General features: G+C 42.0%; 1 protein-coding gene across 1 annotated transcript; it reads right to left on the bottom strand.

Annotated features, from left to right (window-relative positions):
* Positions 1-2,311: 2,311 nt before the first annotated feature.
* On the bottom strand, positions 2,312-14,859 carry cnrip1 (cannabinoid receptor interacting protein 1). The gene is made up of 3 exons (XM_003215238.3): positions 14,419-14,859; positions 10,420-10,564; positions 2,312-4,107 (listed from the first exon to the last, which is right to left on the bottom strand). The coding sequence occupies exons 1-3, from the start codon at positions 14,595-14,597 to the stop codon at positions 3,943-3,945; spliced, it is 489 nt and encodes a 162-aa protein (XP_003215286.1). The 5' UTR covers positions 14,598-14,859; the 3' UTR covers positions 2,312-3,942.
* Between the last annotated feature and the right edge of the window lie 7,825 nt (positions 14,860-22,684).

Here is a 22,684-nt window from a genome sequence, read left to right as displayed (position 1 = left end):
CAATTGGTCTAAACGAGACATTGAAAGTAGACTGCTCTGGTTTGATTTTATTCCAGAAAGCTGCTCTTGGTGAAAATTGAGTGGTGTATACCTTTGTCATGTTATATAGTAACATTATTGGAAGGGCAGGTGCATAGATTTGTCCATTTCTGTTTTCTTCTACGGCTTTCACAGGTGATCCTTTTAGCATCCAGCATGTTGCTCACTTCTATAGAGATCAGAAGTCGACTTTTTAAGGGTAGTTCTGCATGTTTCTAATGATTAGAATTGCTGTTTTATTATTGATTTGAGAAATACCTAAAGATTGCAACTCTACACACATCAATCAGGGGAGTAAGCAGCTGATGGCAGAATATCAGGAAGGACATTCTCTTGGAAGAAGTTTGTAAAAGTGATTTCTCTCTTCTTACCACCATCTAGTGGAGAAGGGGGACAAGGATTTGTCAAGAATACTGGGGGGAAAGACCTGAATAAAATGTGTATTAACTTGCTTCAGGAGGGGAGGGCACAATTTGTAGTTAGAAGCTCACCCCATAGATTCTTCCTTGAAAGAAATCAATCCCTCTGCGTGGAAAGTAGGTATGGGAAGTGAGGTGAGTGCGGAAATTAAATTTAACCTTTATTTGGCTACTAACCTTTAACTTTTTAAAAATCTTGTCAGAAGTGACTTGAGAATATGCTGCAAGTTGCTTCTGGTGTGAGAGAATTGGCTGTATGCAAGGATATTGCCCAGGGGATGCCCGGATGTTTTACCATCCTATGGGAGGTTTCTCTCATGTCCCCACATTGGGAGCTGTATAGTATAGAAGGCAACAGTAGGCAAAAGGGATTATTAGAAATTGGATGACCCAAACTGTAGGAATGTTAGTTGTATAGGGTACAAATGTTACTGAATATAACCAATTGTATTTATTATTATAGTAATAATAGTTTATTTGTTTGACCAGTCATATGACCATTTCAAAGTGCAACATAAATAAAAACAAGGCAAAAAGGATGGGAGGACAGGCAGCTGACCATCTGTTTGCTGCCAAAATCTTATTTTCCTGATTCTTCTTCTTTCAGGAAATGTGCTCTTTTCTTGATAGCTTTCAGGGTAAAGAGGCTGACTCTAATTATGGTGGATCTTTCTTGTCCTTGCAAGAGGACTGTCAGAAGATCATTTCTGTTGGGAGACTTAAAATTAGATAATAATGGATGTAAATATCTGTGTCAAAGATCGGCATATGCTGGTCAGTCAATCAAAAAATGTTCAATGTCTTCCACTTTTTGATCACCCCAGACACAGAATCTCTCATTTCTTGGGATGTTACAGTAGCGACCAGTTTGCATCATAATACCGAGTTGTTCAAACCTGGCCCTGGTGTATATTCTTCTTAAGGGCAACGGAACTGGAATAGTCAGATAGTGTTCTAAATGAGTATTCATTTTGTGGGAGGCTAAAAACTTTGTGGCAGAAGACCAACCTATACTTTCTAGGTCGAATTGAGCATAGATATCATGAGTGCGTTGCATGAGCTCTTGAATTTATTATTATAGTGTTTAGTGTGCTATTTTGTTGCTATTTATTATTTTAGTTTCCTGCTGATTTATAGCTGGCATTCTGTTTGTGACATTATTTTGTGGTCATGGAGGAGGTGGTATTCACTGCCTCCTTCATATAATGACTCCTTCATGGAGAACTCACCTTCTTCTTCGCAATGCCCACCTGGAAAGAGCATTTCTTGGCCAGGAATGCCTGCTTATCTGCTTACAGTTGGTAATGTAACCCTCAGAAGCTTGATTTGTTTATGGATCCATTTATTTTTCCTCTTTGTAATATATGGTGTCTGTAGAATTCTTCCGATGCCACGTTTAAAATGAGTAGATTTTCTTCCTGCCAAATTTCTTCACTGCCCATCATTCACAACGTATACAGAAACCAGAAATATGATGGTAAGGACAAGCCTGACTTTGGTATTCAATTATATATCTCTACACTTGACACTTTAATATGTGAATTGGTACATTGTTGTACACCTCGTTTGCTAGAGTAATTGTTAAAATAGTTAGACTTGAATAATCAGAGAAAAGTGTGTTCAGTCCAAAATACACTGAAATTCTTACCCACTTCTTCCTTTTCACTCCACAACAGTCACTGAATCTTTAGTATTTCACTAATCATACAGTTGGACAATATGTCATCTGTAAGGTACTTTTAAAAAGAATCTACTGAACAGCTAAATAAATGGTGAAGGATATCTCTCCTAAGGATCAGTGATGTCTTTGAAGAGTGGCATAAACATTGGTCAAATCAAATGAGACAAAACTGTTAAAGCAAACACTGGCTGTCCACTCCTTTATTACAAAGGTCAAGAATTATAATAGTTTATTGACTGTGCACATGAAGGACACAAGTTGATATGCAAATTAATGCAAACACATAATCATCTTAATTCAGTAGAGCAGTGGTTCTCAACCTGGGCTCCACAATGTTTTCACAAGGGGTCTGTGAAGGATTAAATTATTAAATGATTCACTATTATTAGTGTCGATACCATTATTTTAAATTTGTCTGAAATTGTTATAATCAAATTATTATAATAGGAGCATATGCAGTAACAGATTAATTTATATACCCTCTCTAAATTTGAGGGATATTCATAAGAAAATTGAAATAATTATTTGGTGTGAACTTAATCTTGAGTTCAGTCTTGAGGGTCTGAAGACACAGAAGTATTTAAAAGGGGGGCCAAGAACCACTGCAGTAAAGCAGGAAAGAAGCAACTTTCCACCTATTTGATTTTTTAGAGATCCAGAACGTGCTTCTCATTTGCCAGAACTGTAAACAGGTTTACATAAGACAATAGCACCAGAGTTCAGATTCCTGTGCAAGCTTATGGAAAATCACTTTCCTTTTTTTTTTTTTAACCCAGAAGGAATCCCCATGTTTGATCTGAAAGGCTACCAATCAGTGTCACAGAGTTGTCGCAGCTCTAAAGCTGCTAGTAACCGCGTTTATTCTGATTTACATATACAAACACCACTGGAACAGGTAATCTGGGAACTCAATGGGCTTGATGTGCATACATTATACTTAATTACTGCATATCCAGATAGCAGCAATTTTCATTAATAACTTACAACCACAGATTGTATTGCTTCACCACTCTCACTACACATTTGCTGAAAAATTCACCACTGTCATTGGCTTCAGGGACTGATTTGGGGATTGGGAGACCATCAACAAACCTCACATGATAGGAAAGTCAAAACAGTGTACAACATTCAACAGTCCTCTTCCCATTGCAAGAAGCAAACTGAACTTCAGCAGGGCTGTTGCTATTTCTTGCCAGAATTTGCACTGTTACTACATACCATACTATATAGAGATATTAAAAGAAGGATGACGGGAAGTAAGGTTTGTTAAAGCGTATGGCACAATAGGAGCTAAGTCACACTGCACCAAACTCACAAGGTGTGCAGAGATTTAACACCAACAAAAATACAGAAGCTGGCGGCACCAGGTCGCAGCTGGATATTAAAAACAAAGAATCAGGGCATATTGCAAAAAGCACTCCATCTCAAAGATGACTGCATAGTGGGAAATTTCTAATCCTCAATGGAAAGTGCAGTTTTGGGATCTGGTAGGCTCACTAGCTTGAAGGTGCAGTAGAGTTCAGATTTGTAGGGTGGAGTAAATAAATATCAAATTCCAGAAATACCCCAATTTTAATACACACATATATACATATACCCACATATCATCTTAAGCATATTTACTTGGAAAAAGTCCCTAGCATGTCTTAAGGAGCTTTATCTCAAGTAAGTGTGCTTTGGATTGTAGTTTCATTTGTTCAACAAAAGCATCTGTGCAAGACTGCCTCTGTTAAGGCTTTACACTGGCTTGAAGATAGGTTCTTTTATCCAGAGATTGTCCCACCACAGCTGTTCCATTTTGCTTCAGAAGAAGGTTTCTTTGTTTATCCACATGAGGCTGCGGGTCTCATTGGGTTTGCATTCATACTCAATGCAGCCAAAGCTGTTCCCCCATTGGCAATGGTCTCGCTTGTGGTAGTCGTAGAATTTAACTTGCCAGACTGTTTCAAAAGCCCCAATGTCAGTGACCTGCGGATAATAAACTCATATGAGGTGGATAGATAGGTGAGGTGCAAATCTATCTTGGTGACAGCAAATACAGAGCCCCCATGACAATCCTGTATTCTGATATTCAGCAGCAGGCCTTTCCCAGATTAAAGAAACAAAGTTATTATGGCAGAAAGCTTTTTGTGGGGCCCAGCCCACTTGAGGTCTTGACATTACACTGCCAACACACATTTTGGTGCCTCACATGTTAGACCTGTTTCTGGGTATATTTGACCTGCTGATTCCCAAAATGGCACCAGTTTCCCCCTATCAGCTCTAGTTTTTGGGATACAGAACATATGCTATATATATATAGGCTCTTCTGACCCATAAAATTAGGATATTTTAATGCTGTATTTAAAATAATATATTTAAATCATGAAGGAAACATTTTAAAAATTAAAAGAAAAGTGTACTACATGAAACTTTACTTATTTCATACTAAAAGCACAGATTTATCATACAAATAATCCTCTCATTAGATACACCTTATCTAAGAAACTAGAGCCAATGCAGTCTATCAAATGCAATTTTCCAAAGTGCACCCAAATAACTCCAAAACAGACCTAAAAACCAATACACTAAGAAAAAGAATATTTTTGTCAGGTAGTGTTATGATAGGTGCACAACATGTCTGCTCAGACATGTTTATTCAGTGGAGTCTTCTCTATAGTCAACATGCTTTGGGTTGCAAACTAAGATTCGCAGAACACAATACAACCTTCTGAGCAGACCCATGATGACTTGCACTTAATTTGGTGAGGATCCTTAGTTCGGTTTACACTGAATGGCCTGGGTTTCGTTTCTAGTATACTCAATTAAACTGGGATCAGTGGTAGCAGGTAATGGGGAAGACATTTCTGGGAGATGCTGCAAAAACAGCCAGTATTGTTACTAAATACTTGAGAGAGCACCACTCCCCATATCTGCTTGTTGCAGGATCAAGAACTGTTGGGGATGCTCTTTTCTGTGTCCTACCAGTGCAGTTAATACACTGTGTTGAGACGTGGGAAAGGGCCTTCTCAGAGGTGGCACTCCAACTGTGGCATGCTCTTTCCCTGGAAGCCCAACTGGCACCAACACTCATGTCATTTAGATACCAAGTTAAAACACTGCTGTTCATCAAAGCCTTTGGGCTTCATTAATTCATTCAAAATACTGCTGTACATGGTTTTTAAATCTTTTAAATCTGTTTTTTAATTTATTACCTTGCTTCATGTATTTTAGCTTATTTTAATTACGTTATTCACACTGTTCAACCTGTTTTAATGGTACAGTAGAGTCTCACTTATCCAACATTCTGGATTATCCAACGCATTTTTGTAGTCAATGTTTTCAATACATCGTGATATTTTGGTGCTAAATTAGTAAATACAGTAATTATTACATAGCATTACTGCGTACTGAACTACTTTTTCTGTCCAATTTGTTGTTAAACATGATGTTTTGGTGCTTAATTTGTAAAATCATAACCTAATTTGATGTGAAATAGGCTTTTCTTTAATCCCTCCTTATTATCCAACATATTCGCTTATCCAACATTCTGCTGGCCCATTTATGTTGGATAAATGAGACTCTACTGTATTTATAAGCCACCCTGAGATTTTTTGATATAGGACAGGGTATAAATATTTTATAAAAAATTAGCAGAAGGAAAAGAAGTAGGAAGAGAATATGAAAAAAGGAGAAGATGAAGAATATTGACCTAAATGACTAAGAATCTGACTGTGGCATAAGAAGCTTGCCATGCCCCAACTCACAAGAGACTTACATCTGCCTCATTCCAAGCTCTATTGTACAAGAACGTTGCTGGCCTTTAAGAGGCTACAATGTACTTGATTCCAAAAATATCCTATAACTCTCTAAAATCTGACACCCTGGATCAGCTCAACTTGTGACCCAGGTGAAAATCTGGACACAGCAAAGAGTAGTCCTCCAGATAAGGTTGGACTCGCACCTCTAGCATTCTTTACCAGCTATGCTGATAGTAGTAATAGTCCAACATTTGGTAGGCTACACTTGGGCATTTTAAGCTAGAGATGCATCCAAAAGTCCCTTTTTCTCCTTACCCAAGAAAGCTAAATACTCCAGCCTGTATGGGTTGTACATGTCAAACAACAATATTTTGTTTTGGAAGCATTGAGAGATGCTGAGCACAGAAACCCTAAACACTTACAAGCATGACTGCAGATGCAATTGAAAAAAACAAAGCAGAGATCCTTTAAGTGGCATGTTCATGCTGAATTCTACATGCTGCACTTTTGCAGAACTGTGTTAAAGACATGATCCTGCATGAATTATTCCCCTTATGTATGATGACCATTCCTTATGTTGCCTAAATGCTACTGTCTTCACCCCAAAAGCAGGGTTGGAAAACCCCTAGTTTGCGTACACAAATATTTCAGAAAATCAAAAAACAAAGGGAGCATAGAAATTCTCCCCTAGACAAATAGCCCAAGGAAGACAGAGCATATTCAATATTCGTGCAATAGTGGTTGATATGTGGGACTGGATGTGAACACAAATGGAAGGGTGTGGGTGGAATCCTGAACTGAAGGGCTCCACATCGCAACCCTTTGCCATAGGTCTGCTCATCCCACTGAATTGTGTGAACTTCAGTACTTCCCAAATAGAGGGTGGTAGTTTCCATGTCTGTTGTGCAATGAATCCACGCCAAATTTTAATCTCAACTAATGCTGAGCCTATTCCCTAAATAGATTTAGGACCTTGGCTAGTCCCTTTAAAGTTATCACTAACTATTCTTTCGCTTTAAGTCAGTGGTTCTCAACTTGGGGTTCCCAGATGTTTTTGGCCTTCAACTCCCAGAAATCCTATGGTGGAGGAAGGAAGGAAGGGGAATATCAATCACAAATTCACTTCCTTCAAAAATACACTGAAATTGTTATTTTAGTCTCATCAGCATAGATTTGAACTGACTTCACATTATCAACTGAAATGTAAAGGCCAAAGTTTATGTTACAGATCGTTGACAGACTTGTCCTAGCCATAACTCTAACTTGTATTTGAAGACAGAGGTCTCAATAGACGCTGGGTTTTTTGAAAATCAAAAAGCTGTCGGCCATGTTAATACTGACAGCTACCCTTTGTCAAATTTTCATCTCAATGCTCAGAAGGTGACCTTTGCTCATCTGCATACATCTAAGATTTTCCATGGCAATGACTATTGTAATATTCCTTTCCAGGATGACTTTTTGGGTTACTCAGAATCAAAAGCTTCAGTGTCTCATCTAAGAGATTTAGTTGATGTGCTAGCTTCCTGTGAGCTTGTATAATGTCACCAATGTATATGCAACTTTTCAGGATAACATAAAAGAGAGAAGAGGTTTCTACCTGAAACAAATGGCACAAAAGGGGGTGGGGAGGAAAGGGTAACAAGAGAAGAATGCATAATTCATCTGGGGACCCACAAGTTGAGAACCACTGGATTTGATAAATCATGAAAAACTTTAGGTCGCCCTTGAAGAAATGTGATCGCCCTGTTCTATACTCTGGATAGGAGACTACTATCAGGAGAGAATATCGCAAAATAGAATGGTTTCTAGTTGGCAAGGAGGTCAGGGAAATCTGTATGTTATTACCCTATCTGCTCAACCTGTATGCTATCTAACTTCTGAGGAAAGAACACCAGCAATTTAAGGTATGAAGATGACACCATAGTACTAGCATAAAATGGGAAAGTATTTGAACAATTGCTAAAGAAGGTTAAGGAAGAAATGGCAAAGACAGGTTGAACATTAACAAAACAAACCTACTGTACTTACTCTCCCTTGATTTTTGAATGCCTGGATGATGGTGGCCATGGGGGGCTTTCCCCTCCCTGTGGGATGACTCTTGACTTATCCACGAGTCATATCAAAATACCTATGCATGAAGTGAACTTATACATGAACATATATGGTAAATTATGTGTATGCATTATATCCTATGCTTATGTACAAAACAGAAATAGAGAGAGGTGATGTCAGCTGTGAAGTCTTTCTTCTGCCCGTTCTCTCCCTTGAGCTGTGAGCCTCTGTCTAGTCAGAGCCAATTGTGTGCAGCTCCTGAATGAACCAGAGCCCTTGATGGGGCAACTGAGGTCATAATCTCAGCAGCGTACTGGTTCATCACCCTAGCAGCTTTAAGCTTTCACAGACACGGAAGAAGTAAAAGTCTAGGGACCAAGGAAATTAAAATAGGAAACATTATACTCTTGTACACAGTGTTTTTGAAGGATAAGTCACTTGATACATTCGTAGAAGAATGGAAAGATTTTTATCAATAGATTTTATCAATATGGTATATATCTGAGGGAAAAGGAAAAACTGTATATACAGGTTTGGAGATGTAAAACGCTGAGATATTCACTTGTAAATGTCAAAACAAGCAGAAGTAATATAAAGTGGAAGAAGTAATATAAAGTGGAAGAAGTAATATAAAGTGGATATAAAGTGGAAGAAAAATATATAAAGCCTTCAACAACGCAAAGGATGTTAAATTTATAAATGGACAAAAGAGAAGCTGGAAATCCACTTTTAAAACTAATTTATGTACAGGGTACATAAATGTACTGGTACCATGTTCCAATAGCATTCTTTCCTGATGTTTTGCCTGCATCTATGTCTGGCATCTTCAGCGGTACTGTAGGCAGTGAGGCAAGTGGAGTGTGTGTATGTATGTATGTGTATGTATGTATGTGTGTGTATGTGTGTGTGTGTGTATGTATAATGTCCAGGGTGGAAGAAAGGGCCTTGTCTGTTTGAAGCAAGTGTGAATGTTGCAATTAGCATAGCATTGAGTAGCCATGAAGCTGCAAAGTCAATCAGTGAGGGTATTTGCATAGAGCAGTGGGTCCCAACCTTTTTTGACCAGGAACCAGGGCCGGTTGATTATACGAGGCCGCTGACGCAGCCGCCTCGGGCGCTGGCCGCTAGGGGCGCTGTCGAGGCGTCGACAGCGGCCCGTAGCGCCACCGACGCCTCCGGGCGATCGGCGGCCGCGACCAGGAAGTAAGGGCTTGTCAACTAAGGGCAAAATGGTCTATCTGTGCTGTGCGCATGCGCACAGCACAGATAGCCCATTTTGCCCTTACTTCCTGGTCGCGGCCAGGGCACGCTGGACGGGGGGCGGGGCCAACTCTGGCCCTGCCCCCAGCACTATTCGCCCTGGCCCCGCCTCCTACGCAGCATGGGAGGCGGGGCCAGGGCGTGGGAGGCGGGGCCAGGGCATGGGAGGCAGGGCCGGTGGCGGGGGCGCTTTTTAGCACCCCCGCTTAACATTTAAAAATATCTCCGGCCGGCCCTGCCAGGAACCACGTTGACCAGGGACTACTTTGACCAGAAACCACTCTCCAACATTAGTACCAAAAGGATTACGAATTATTTTTTGGCCAACTTTAGATTCAGTTGGTTATTTGAGGTGCTGATTCAGAAAATTGCATTAGATAGATCACATCAGCTATAGTTTCTGATACAGAACTTATTTATTTATTTCCATTATTTCTATCCCGCTCTTCTCACCTGAAGGGACTCAGGGCGGCTTACAAAACTGGCAGAATTCAATGCCAATACACAACAATACAAAAGAATAAAACATAAGCAATTAAATACAGATTTAAAATAATACAAAATACTTGAGCCATTCATCCACAAAACATTGTACATAAACCTTAGTCCAGACCGAGTCAAAGCCAACAAAACCTATTCTTTGAATCCTTGCTCGCATAGCCAGGTCTTCACTTTCTTTCTAAAACTCAAAAGGGATGGAGCCTGCCGGATGTCACTAGGGAGGGAGTTCCACAGCCGAGGAGCCACCACTGAGAAAGCCCTGTCTCTCATCCCCGCCAGCCGCATCCAGTAGTCGCCATCTGCTTGCCCACAGAAAACCATATTTAATAATCTAGACCTGATTTTCCCCACATGTCTCACAGACCTTATTTTAGGTCCCATAGCCCACCAGTGGGCCGCAGCCCACAGGTTGGGAACCACCGGCATAAAGGTAGCCTGGCTGTATCTGCATAAAGGCTGCATTGTTGATATACCTCTCAGTTCCGAGACAGAATTCTGGGGTGAGAAAGAAAACATTTGGCTGCTCTTTGAAATGAGGGTAAAGACATATCTAAGAAGCATAACCCTAGGTCCTGAACATTGGAAAGAACAGGAATGGAATACAAGTCTGTTTTATGTGCTGTTCTGTTGTATCACCAATGTAAGCTTCACTCCTTCTGGTTATTTGTTTCATACCAGGACATGTCAAGAACTTATTTTCGTTCATGCCACCAGAAATATACATTACCTGGATGTTGACTTGTATAGGCTGCCTCTCTCCACTTTTGGTGTGAGTCACGCCTTCTGTGTCATAGATGCCGGTGTAAGTAACAAGCTGGGCTTCTTTTGACGTCTGTTCCAGGGGGATAGTTACTCCTCCTATACCCATGGTCCTGTAAGGAGATTTGGTTTCCTCAATATTTAGCTGTTCTTTCCTGTACTAGCTTGCTAATACTGGTAGTATGAATTCACAAGCAACCCCTCCCCCCCTGTGATGCTGAGCCACCCCCTTAGCCATCTGTCATTGTAAATGCAATGGACAGGGAGGGGGGATATCCTGCTGCTTCCCTGGTTAGGGGGATACACATGTAATGGCATGACACACTCACAGACACACAGAAGTCCTGCACATCAAAGAGAAAGATGTGTGCTACTATCCTCCTCCCTGCACACAGACAGGATGTATTCAAAATGCCCTGCTGCTTTTTAAAATGCCATCTGTCTGCACAGAATATCCGGCTCTTATCCAAAACGATTCCTTCCTCACTGAAAAGCGTATTTCTTCAATTGTAAGAGCCTCTGATTGTACGATGCACCCTAATTTCAGTACTGCCATCTGCCATTCAAAGACACACCCCGTTTACAGAGATGTGTCTATAGGAAAAAGTGTGTAGCTGAATGGACAAAATACAGCACACCAACTTCCCTCCCCCATTTAATCTGACATCGCAATTGGGGGAAAAAAAGAGAAGCGGCTCTAAAGGGAAGTAACAAACTCCAATGTGAGGGATTTATTCCACAGCAGCCTTCCCTTTGTCCAGATCAGAAGAGACAGATGGAGGCCATTCATGTTTGCCCAGAAATTGTCTGTGTATCCAAGTGTGCACACTTATGCTGGGAACATTGGGACAGCTGCCTTGCAGGCGCTCAGACACCCAGCTTGCCTACATTAGCAAGAAGTCTTTGCAAACCTCATTTAGAGATAGTGGGGTTTGAAACCTGGATTTAGGTATGCCAAGGAGGTGCTCCACCACTCGGCTACAGCTATAGTGTTTCAAAAGCGGCAGTACTTTTTGACCAGTGACAGATTGGGTCTAGAAAAATTGGTTGCCAGGAGACAAAGGGGTCCCAGCCACAATTATAAATATTTCACGAATCGCTTTTATTAAAATCGTAATACAACATAATATCATCACGATTATATTTTCAAGTTACTAAAAGGCTTTTCACATTTTAAACATATCATCAAATGTAGGAGTGTCATTGAGGGCCACATTAGTCTTACAGCTGCCTTCAAAGGGCTCTTAATTCCACAGACTGAGAATCCGTGGATATAGAGGACCAACTATAATTTTTTCACATAGCGGTCAGTGCTCTTTAGTTTTTACCCAGTATGGGTCCCTAGATATTATGGAATGAGCGGACTGGGGACAATGGGAATTGCAACTCAGCAGCACGTGTGGCTCTGCAGTTGGAGGATTATAGAATCATAGAGTTGGGAGAGACCACATGGGCCATCCAGTCTAAACACTTGCCATGCAGGAAAAAGTATTCCTGACAGATGGCCATCCAGCCTGTTTAAAAGCCTCCAAGGAAAGAGCTTCCACCAGACTCCACCAGAGAGTTCCACTGTTGAACAGCTCGTATGGTCAGGAAGTTTTTTCTAATGTTCAAGTGGAATCTCCTCTCCTGCAATTTGAACCCATTGTTCTGAGTCATAGTCTCCAGGGCAGCAGAAAGCAAGTCTGCTACCTCTCCCTTTCACATATTTATATCATGTCTCCTCCCACCTTTCTCTTCTGCAGGCTAAACAGACCCAGTTCTTCAAGACACTCCTCATAGGGGTTCATGGTCTCCAGACCTTTGGTAATTTTAGTCACCCTTCTCTGGACGCCTTCCAGTTTATCAATATCTCTTTTGAACTGTGGTGCCCAGAATTGGTCACAGTATTCCAGGTGAGGTCTAACCAATCAGAATAGAGAGGCACAATGACTTCCCTCAATCCAAACACTATACTCATTTTGATACAGCTCAAAATCCCACTGGCTTTTTAGATGCTACTTCGCACTGTTGGCTCATGTTCAACTTGTTGTCCATGAAGACTCAAAGCTCTTTTTCACATTTACTGTTGTCGAGCCAGGAGTCACTCACCCTGTATCTTTGCATTTCATTTTTTTCTGCCTAAGTGTAGTATTTTACATTTGTCATTGTTGAACTTCATTTTGTTAATTTGGGCCCAGCTCTCTAATCTGTTAAGGTCATTTTGAATTCTGCTCCTGTCTTCTGGAGAATTGGCTATCCCTCCCAATTTGGTGTCATCTACAAACTTGATAAGCATGCCCTCTAAACCCTCATCTAAGTCATTAATAAAGATCTTGAACAGTACTGGGCCCAGGACGGAACCCTGCTTGTGGCACTCCACTCATCACTTCTTTCCAAGATGAAGAGGATTACTGAGCACCCTTTGGGTTTGGTTATGGAATGAGAACTCCCATTGCTTTTGATTATCAACTATATTTTTTTCACTCCTTGATGGAATATATTGATTGGATCTGTAACTGTGTCCATTTTAATTGAGCTATTTTTAGTTTTTGTCTTATGATGTTGTTTTATTATGTTTACTAAATTCAAGTTGTTGTATGATGTTCTTGCCAACTGACTGTTTTTGCACACATGTTGGAAACCACTCAGAGTCCCTTTGAGGAGATGGAGCGGTATATATATAAAAATTATTATTATTATTATTATTATTATTATTATTATTATTATTATTATTATTATTATTATATTCACATAGTGGTCAGTGCTCTTTAGTTTTTACCCACTATGGGTCCCTAGATGTTATGGAATGAGCGGACTGGGGAAAGTGGGAATTGCAACCCAGCAGCATGTGTGGCTCTGAGGTTGGGGAAGGATTATAGGACATCTTAGAATCATAGAACCATAGAATCGTAGAGTTGGAAGAGACCTCATGGGCCATCCAGTCCAACCCCCTGCAAGAAGCAGGAAAATCTCATTCAAAGCACCTCCGACAGATGGCCATCCAGCCTCTGCTTAAAAGCCTCCAAAGAAGGAGCCTCCACCACAGTTCGGGGGAGAGAGTTCCAGTGCCAAACAGCTCTCACAGTGAGGAAGTTCTTCCTGATGTTCACGTGGAATCTCCTTTCCTGTAGTTTGGAGCCATTGTTCCGCATCCTAGTCTGCAGGGCAGCAGAAAACAAGCTTGCTCCCTCCTCCCTATGACTTAAAGACAGCCACCCTATCCACTGGCCTGAAAAACAAACAAACTGCAGCCTTGCAGTATCACAACCTCCATCAGCTCTAGTCATGATGCCTCATGATGAGCAAGACAGGAGTTGGGAGTCCAGCATTGAGAGGGCTACAAAAATGGCAGAGAGCAGGCCAGAATCAGCCTTCAGGACTTGAGTTTGACACATATTGAAAGGGAAGACACTCTGGCCAGAGCAGGCATGGGCAAACTTGGGCCCTCCAGGTGTTTTGGACTTCAACTCCCACAATTCCTAATAGCCTACCGGCTGTTAGGAATTGTGGGAGTTGAAGTCCAAAACACCTGGAGGGCCCAAGTTTGCCCATGCCTGCTCTGGCCAGATGGGCCTTGCCTTTGTTAGGCTTCTCCACCTAGACCTGGCCTTTGTTGAGATGCCTTTCCTAAAAGCCTCCAGATATGGAGTTGGGGCAGCAGTTTGTGAGAGCGGGGAGGGAATGCAGTCCAGGAAAGGGGTCCCTTTGATGGCAGAATGAGCAGAGAGCACCAGAAGGGGCGCATGCGCACTGGTCGGAAGCCCCTCGCCCGTGCCAGGGAGGATGAGCGCAAGGGAGGGCCAGTTACATAACCAGGAGCCGCGGCTGCAGCGCCTAATCCAGGGCAAGGCTCTCTTTCTCCCTGGCTTCCTATTCCTCTGCAACCCAAGGAGCGTGGCTCAGGGGACCACAGCGGGAGGCTGTGATCCAGGGCGTAGGGGAGCCAATCTCGGCATCGGAGGGGCTGGGGGAGAGCCCTACTTACGTGGCCTGGACGGTGCCGGGCTTGATGGCCACCTCGACCTTGTACTTGGCCCCCGTCAGCAGCTTGATGGTCCGGTTCTGCCCGAAGCGCTGGCCGTCCACCTTGAAGTAGACGGGCCCGTCGTTGGGCTGGATCTTGAGGGCTACCTTGATGCGGACCACGGTGGGCACCTCGGCCATGGCGCTGCCCTCGGCCGGGAGAAGGCAGGGAAGGAGGGAGGAGGAGGAGGAGGAGGGAGAGGAGGAGGGAGGATGCAGCAGCGCAGGGAGGAGGAGGAGGGGGGGGGAGGACGGTGCCCTCCCTTTCCCTTCCCTCCCTTTCCACTCCTTTCCCTTCCCTCCCTTTCTCTCCCCCCTTCAGTCCCCCGCTGTCTAAGCCCCGCTTCTGATCCGGAGGGAAGGGAGAGGGACTGGAGGCATTGGGCCCATCCGCAGCTAATCCAGCCACCCTGATGACGGCAGAGAGGAGGAGGAGGAGGAGGAAGAAGAAGAAGGGCGGGTCTCGCCATCTCCACTACAGCGCTAAGATTTGCTCCCAGCTGCAAACACAAGGAGGGAGAGGGAAAGAACCTTCTCTTCTGCAGGCTAAACAGACCCAGTTCTTTAAGCCGCTCCTCATAAGGATTCTTAGTCTCCTGACCTTTGGTCATTTTAGTCGCCCTCCTCTTGGACACATGGAAAGAAAGATCTTCCGGAAGTTGAACATGAGCCAACAGTGTGATGCAGCAGCTTAAAAAGCCAATGGGATTTTGGGCTGCGTCAAAAGGAATCTAGTGTCTAGATCAGCGGTTCTCAATCTGTGGGTCCACAGGTGTTTTATCCTACAACTCTCAGAAATCCCAGCCAGTTTACCACCTGTTAGGATTTCTGGGAGTTGAAGGCCAAAACACCTGGCAACCTACAGGTTGAGAACCACAGGAGACCAAGGGACATCATGGTGCCTCTCTATTCTGCTTTGGTTAGACCTCACCTGGAATACTGTGTCCAATGTTGGGCACCACAGTTCAAAAGAGATCTTGACAAGCTGGAAGGTGTCCAGAGGAGGGCGACTAAAATGATCAAAGGTCTGGAGACCATGAATCCCTATGAGGAACGGCTTAAAGAGCTGGGTATGTTTAGCCTACAGAAGAGAAAGTTGAGAGGAGACATGATAGCCATATATAAATATGTGAAAGGTTGTCATAGGGAGGAGGGTGCAGGCTTGTTTTCAGCAGCACTGGAGACTGGGACACAGAACAACGGCTTCTACCTGAACATTAGGAAGAACTTCCTCACTGTGTTAGCTGTTCAGCAGTGGAACTCTGTGTCCTGGAATGTGGTGGAGGCTCCTTCCTTGGAGGCTTTTAAGCAGAGGCTGGATGGCCATCTGTCGGGGGTACTTTCAATGCCATTTTTCTGCTTCTTTGCAGGAGGTTGGACTGGATGGCCCACGAGGTCTCTTCCAACTCTATGATTCTATGAGTCTAGTGTCTAGATCAAAGGACGTCATGGTGCCTCTCTATTCGGCTTTGGTCAGACCTCACCTAGAAGACTGTGTCCAATTCAGGGCACCACAATTCAAAAAAGATATTGACATGCTGGAAGGTGTCTAGAGGAGGGTGACAAAAATGATCAAAGGTTTGGAAACCATGAATCCCTATGAGGAGTGTCTTAAAGAGCTGGGCATGTGACAGAGTTACCACCGTTCAGGACGCTTCTGCTGTTTTTCAACCACAGAGAGCTATGCATGATAACTGGAAGTAATTTAAGCTCAGTACCTTTCCATGCTTGAAAAGAGACTCAAGTATCCTTGGTTCTTTGGCTGAGCTCTTAACTCAAATCGCTCTTATATCAAAGCAATTTTCTCATTCAAATGCTATTAATCCATTCAGGCTCCGCTACCCCCCCCCCCCTTTTTTTATGTCTGTTAAAATAAGAAAACGTACTTCATAAATAATGTATAAATGTACATTCACATAGCACAATAAACAAGAAAGATCAACTTTAAAATGGTTGAAGCACAAAGTTGTGGCAAGGAATCACATTCGAAGCAACAAAATATGTGTTGGCCAGTGAAACAGCAAAGGAAAACCTGCACATTCACATGGAACAATGGTATAAGCACAAAGTTGTGGCACGTAGGTACAAAACACAAAGTGAAGAGGCAAAAGCATCATTCTCTTCATACTATACTCATTCCAGTCTCCCTCCCTCTCTTGCTCTCTCTTCCTCTCTCTCTTCATGAAGCCAAACATACCAGGAATAAAAACTACACACACTCAACTAACCCAAAGTTCATCAAAGTGGACGAGAGCAAAGCGGACAGCAATCTCCCATAGCAAACAAGAGAATGAGGCACGGAGGCTGCTCCCTTGAAGCCCTAAAGCAGAAGCATTCCCTCTTAACTAAAAATGCTGCTTGTATGTCAAAGCAAAACTGGGCCAAATGACAGCTCTTCACTCGAAATGTTCTTAAGTTGGGACATTCTTAAGCTGAGGTTCCACTGTACTGGAAGCAGGAGATCCAACTACAGTTTTATTTCTGATCAGAATTAACAGGGTGACAAAGCCTAGGAATGTGCCACAAAATCCCAGTCACAGCTAGTCCAAAGGAAGACAGCATGAGAACATGTGCACACAACCTTTTCCCATTTGCAATTTTTTTTAGGCTTCTCTTTTTTTTTTCTCCTTTTCTTGGTGTCTCATTTCCAAAACAATTGCTCCCTCTCTTCCCCTCCTCCCATATTCCCCTTCTGGTCAAAAGCCTTTTCACTTAATGTCATCCTTCAGTTGCTTTCCAAATCCCCTGCTGTGCTTGCTTTGCCTAACAGGCTAGTAGTGTGAACTTTGCCATCCTGTTCACTCTGCCCCCTGCTTGTCCCAAGCTTCTTAAACTTCATTTTTATTTAAGTTCACACTTTTAAAAATCTCATTCTCTTCAGTACTGCTATAGGTAATCCCTTGTGGTTAAGTATGATTGCCTTTTAAAGGTAGAGCCTTGGTGGTGGATCCATAAGTGAAGACCTCTTCTGGATCCCTGAACATCCTGCAGCTGCTCCATGATGACATATTGGACAGCAAGGGCTCCCATTTAGGGTGGGATCAGATGTCAAACCGGGATGCGTTATTGCCCCAGACTTATTTTCATTGCTGTGATTCCACACCTTGTCAACAGATGTGGGAGTCACCTATTGAACAGAGGGCAAGCTCTTTCACCTTAGCAGACTGGAAGCCAAAAGTAAAGTCACAACAACTTCTGTTATAGAACTACAATATGCTGACGATAATGTATTTTATCCTCAATCAGGTTGGGGTGGGAGGTGTTGCACCACAGAAGGACTGAGGCCCGAAAAGGACTGGGTCCAATGACCCATTTCCAGAGAGTCATGAAGAGAATAAGATTTTAAAAGAATGAAGTTTTAATAAAGTTGGAAAAGGTATATTGAGACAGGAAGAAGGGGGAAGAATTGCAGGATTTGAAAAAGGATTTACAGTTTACTCTGCCAGTCTGCTAGTCAAGACAGCAGCACAGCAGGAGCCTTAGATAGAAAACTGAGAAAGATTAAAGTAGGTAAAAGGGTTCAAAGGGACTTTGTGACCCAGAGAGAGAGAGAGAGAGAGAGAGAGAGAGAGAGAGAGAGAGAGAGAGAGAGAGAGAGAGAGAGAGAGAGAGGTCATGCTCCCCCTCTATTCTGCCTTGGTCAGACCACACCTGGAATACTGTGTCCAATTTTGGGCACCACAGTTGAAGGGAGATGTTGACAAGCTGGAAAGCGTCCAGAGGAGGGCGACTAAAATGATTAAGGGTCTGGAGAACAAGCCCTATGAGGAGCGGCTTAAAGAGCTGGGTATGTTTAGCCTGCAGAAGAGAAGGCTGAGAGGAGACATGATAGCCATGTACAAATACGTGAAGGGAAGTCATAGGGAGGAGGGAGCAAGCTTGTTTTCTGCTGCCCTGCAGACTAGGACAAGGAACAATGGCTTCAAACTACAGGAAAGGAGATTCCACCTGAACATCAGGAAGAACTTCCTCACTGTGAGGGCTGTTCGACAGTGGAACTCTCTCCCCCGGGCTATGGTGGAGGCTCCTTCTTTGGAGGCTTTTAAGCAGAGGCTGGATGGCCATCTGTTGGGGGTGCTTTGAATGCAATTTCCTGCTTCTTAGCGGGGGGTTGGACTAGATGGCCCATGAGGTCTCTTCCAACTCTACTATTCTATGATTCTATGAGAGAGAGAGAGAGAGAGAGAGAGAGAGAGAGAGAGAGAGAGAGAGAGAGAGAGAGAGAAAGTGTACTCAGGAGGAAGCGGGGAGAGAGGGGGGAAGGTAAGCTACTGAGAAGAAATGCAAGCTACTGAAAAATCCTTGTGCATACTTTTTTCCATGTCAGGAGCTACTTGAGAAACTGCAAGTCGCTTCTGGTGTGAGAGAATTGGCCGTCTGCAAGGATGTTGCCCAGAGGACACCCAGATGTTTGTTTTTTTGCAATCCTTGTAGGAGGCTTCTCTCATGTCCCCGCATGGAGCTGGATCTGACAGAGGGAGCCCATCTGTGGTTTTCTATCCTCTTAAGATGGAAAGAATGGACTATCCCCAACACAAGAAGATTAGATTACCAAGATGTGTGAACCAGCAGAAACAGACAATGTTGATTAAGGAGAAATCTCTAATCAGTTTCAAGAAAAACTGGGGCCTATGTATTACATTTCTTCAGCAAAGATGAGGTCAAACCTCCATTAATTGTTTTTTTCTTTAAACTAGAAGAGTGTCATCTTATGGGGAAAAGGATATATTCATGGTTTTTCTTCTTTTAATGGAGATGGAAAATTGAGGGGAAAAAATCCATCAGGCAAAAATCTAAAGCCCTTAGATTAGGTTCTTTAGATTTGTATTCAGTTTTAGTGGTGGGGGTTCTAGTGGTGGTAATAGTAATATGTTTTTATATTAATAAATGTATCTCTACTGTTTTTGGCTTTACATTTCCTCTTATATCCTTGCCTTTTGTATCTGTTGTAGGTTTTGTGTCAGTCTTTCTGAATAAAAAATATAAATTAAAAAAGTTTTAGTTTTTGGAAAACTTTTGGACTACTCAGCTGATTCAGTCAGTTTATTCAGTGCTTAGACCATAGAATCATATGATCCATGAGACATGTGGGGAAAATCAGCTCTAGATTATTAAATATTGTTTTCTGCAGGCTAGCAGTTGGTGACTACTGGATGGCATATCAGAAACTAGAGGTGATGTGGTCTATCCAATGCAATTTTCTGAATCAGCACCCCAGGACTGGTGCGGATTTCCGTCTAACAATAGAGTTGCATGATTCCTACCCATGATTTATATTAATAAGGCCCCAGTATTTGAAGTTTTGAGAAACTGTGCATTGAACTTTTTTTTAAAAAAGGCAATGGATATTGAATTATGTATGTGAACTATATATGAGAAAAGAATGTGTGTTGCCAGGAAGAGTAGGACAAGGAGGAGAAGTGAGCCATTTCAAATGCAGAGATTGTATTCTTGTTGAATTATTTATTTTTCTCCTTGCCTAAATTCTCAGTTACTGAGCATATGGAAGGCACACAGCTGGCAGTTGCTGTTTTATTTTGTACCCTGTTATTCTAACCTGGTTTCTGGCTGTATTGACAATAAGCCAAACAATTATAATGAGCCAATACACACAAGTAGATCTCACTTGTTGGGGATGATCAGAGCTGCTTACAGTATAATGTTGCTATATTTTGGGTCCATACCAAATCACAATCAATATCCTTTTTTAAAGCAAAGTTCACTATGTATTTCACTGTTATTCACTCCATTATGATTTGTACTTCTATTTGAAATGCAAGAAGTGTTTTTTTTAAAAAAAAAAAACAAATAAATAAAAATAAACAGCTGTATTTCAGATGAAGAAACTGGCACAACAATCTCTGAGCTTTCCTTGCCTAAGAAAAAAACTATTTAAAACTAATGGGGTTGCCATAAATCAACATGTGACTTGAAGGCACATACATGTTTGTACTGAATTAGTATTTTTTTTCACCAACTTTACAGATCATCCCGATTGTATAGGCAATTAATGGGTGATTAATGTTTATTTTGCATCTGTAGTTAAGAAGTAGATTCTTAGTGTTCAATAACCCTGAAAACTGTCTCTGAGGATTTTCATAGTAAAAAAAAAAAAGGATCATGCCATGGTGAAGTAATAGGAAAATGGATTCCTTGATGTATCAGCTACACTTAACAAGCAAGTTACTCATTTGCAAAATCTTTCTGGGGAGCCAAAGATACAGAGCAGAGAGGTGAAAAAGATAGTGTAACTAAATCGCAAAGCACCATCTTTGCTTTGGCTTAGTTAATAAGCATGTGGGAAAGAGACTAGTGGGTTTTTCAAAAACCAAACAACTCTTGGCATTTCTCCCAATGTTGCAATATTTAACTTAGACTGAAGTGTGCCCTTGCTGGAGTCAATTATTGTCATGAGAACAAATATTCCCATCCAGGTGATTTCAGCACCACTGACATGGACAGTTATCAAGCAAGGAGCTGCTTTACACTGTTGCAAAGAAACCTGCTCAACAAAATCAGCTCATCCCCACAAAGCCAGACCCTGTTAGTTCCAGTTAGCCCACCCTTTCATAATCCAACTGCGAATCCATTGAAACAGAATGTGGCTGTGAAAGAAAATATAAGAAGGAACATGCAAAGAAATGCATAGGATATTTCCTTTTGCAGGCTGTTCTTATAGATTAGATAAAGGTAAAGATTTCCCCCTGACATTAAGTCTAGTCGTATCCGACTCTGGGGGTTGGTGCTCATCTCCATTTTTAAGCCAAATAGCCAGCATTGTCTGTAGACACCTCCAAGGACATGTGGTCAGCATGACTGCATGGAGCGCCGTTACCTTCCCGCTGGAGCGGTATCTATTGATCTACTCACATTTGCATGTTTTTGAACTGCTAGGTTGGCAGTTTTTTCTAATATAGATTAGAAAATGGAAAAGTATTTTTTTCCTGAAAAGAGTGAGTATTCATGTACTTTTGTGTACTTCATATGTTCTGTATTGCACTTTTGTTGCCATGTAAGCTGCCCCGAGTCCAGAAGCATTATCTACTGACAATTCACCCACATCTATAGCAGGCATCCTCAGAGGTTGTGAGGTCTGATGGAAACTAGACAAGTGGGGTTTATATATCTGTGGAAGGTCCAGGGTGGGAGAAAGAACTCTTGTCTGTTTGAGGCAGGTGGTGATGTTGCAATTGGTCACCTTGATTAGCATTGAATAGCCTTGCAGTTTCAAAGCCTGGGTGCTTCCTGCCTGGGGGCATCCTTTGTTGGGAGGTGTTAACTGGCCCTAATAGTTTCTTGCCTTGAATTACCCTGTTTTCTGAATGTTGTTCTTTATTTACTGTTCTGATTTTTGTTTTAATTGATACTGGTAGACAGATTTTGTTCATTTTCATGGTTTCCTCCCTTCTGTTGAAATTGAATTTGTAGGTTGAAACACAACCTACAAACTATCTACAGACCCACTAAGCATACCTGCCTCCAACAGACAAGAGTTCTTTCTCTGGACATTCCACAGATATATAAACCCCACTTGCCTCCTTTCCAACAGACCTCACGACCTCTGAGGATGCCTACCAGAGATGTGGGTGAAACATCAGGAGAGAATATTTCTGGAACATGGCCATACAGCCCAGAAAACTCACAGGAACCCAGTGATTCCAACCTTGAAAGCCTTCAACCGCACAAAGTTATTATTGTTATTATTATTATTATTATTATTATTACAACTCTCCTTTCCTTTGAATATATGAAAACACTATGAAAGTCAAGAAACTAACTGCATCAAGCAAACACAGAACTTTGTGCACATTATGTGCTAATATTCAATTGTGTAAAAAAGAATGAGAGATTATACAACTTTTTGTATAAATTTTTATTGTGATATATGAGAAAAACAACAATAATATACAATCTTCAAGAGTCAACAATCAACAATACAAGTATTATTTCTCCTTTCCCGCCACATCCCCATCCCCACCCGTGAACCACCACACATGACTTCTGACACCACACCATATGGAAATAGTATCTCACAAAAATCTGTCTTTATCAATATACTAAGAAAGCCCCAATTCTGCTATTTCAAAATCTATTTTTGTCTTATTTTTTAAATACCCAAAGGCTAGTCTCCATTTTCTAGTGAATTCTTTGTTTCCTATCCTTCTGCCATTGGAGATCTTGGACATTTGGATATACAGTAGAGCAGGGGTCCCCAAACTTTTTAAGCA

This window comes from Anolis carolinensis, chromosome 1, assembly GCF_035594765.1.
Source record: "Anolis carolinensis isolate JA03-04 chromosome 1, rAnoCar3.1.pri, whole genome shotgun sequence".
In the NCBI taxonomy this organism is placed as follows: domain Eukaryota; kingdom Metazoa; phylum Chordata; class Lepidosauria; order Squamata; family Dactyloidae; genus Anolis; species Anolis carolinensis.
Note: the sequence above shows the minus strand (reverse complement) of the source record. Positions and strands in the feature narration are given on the sequence as shown.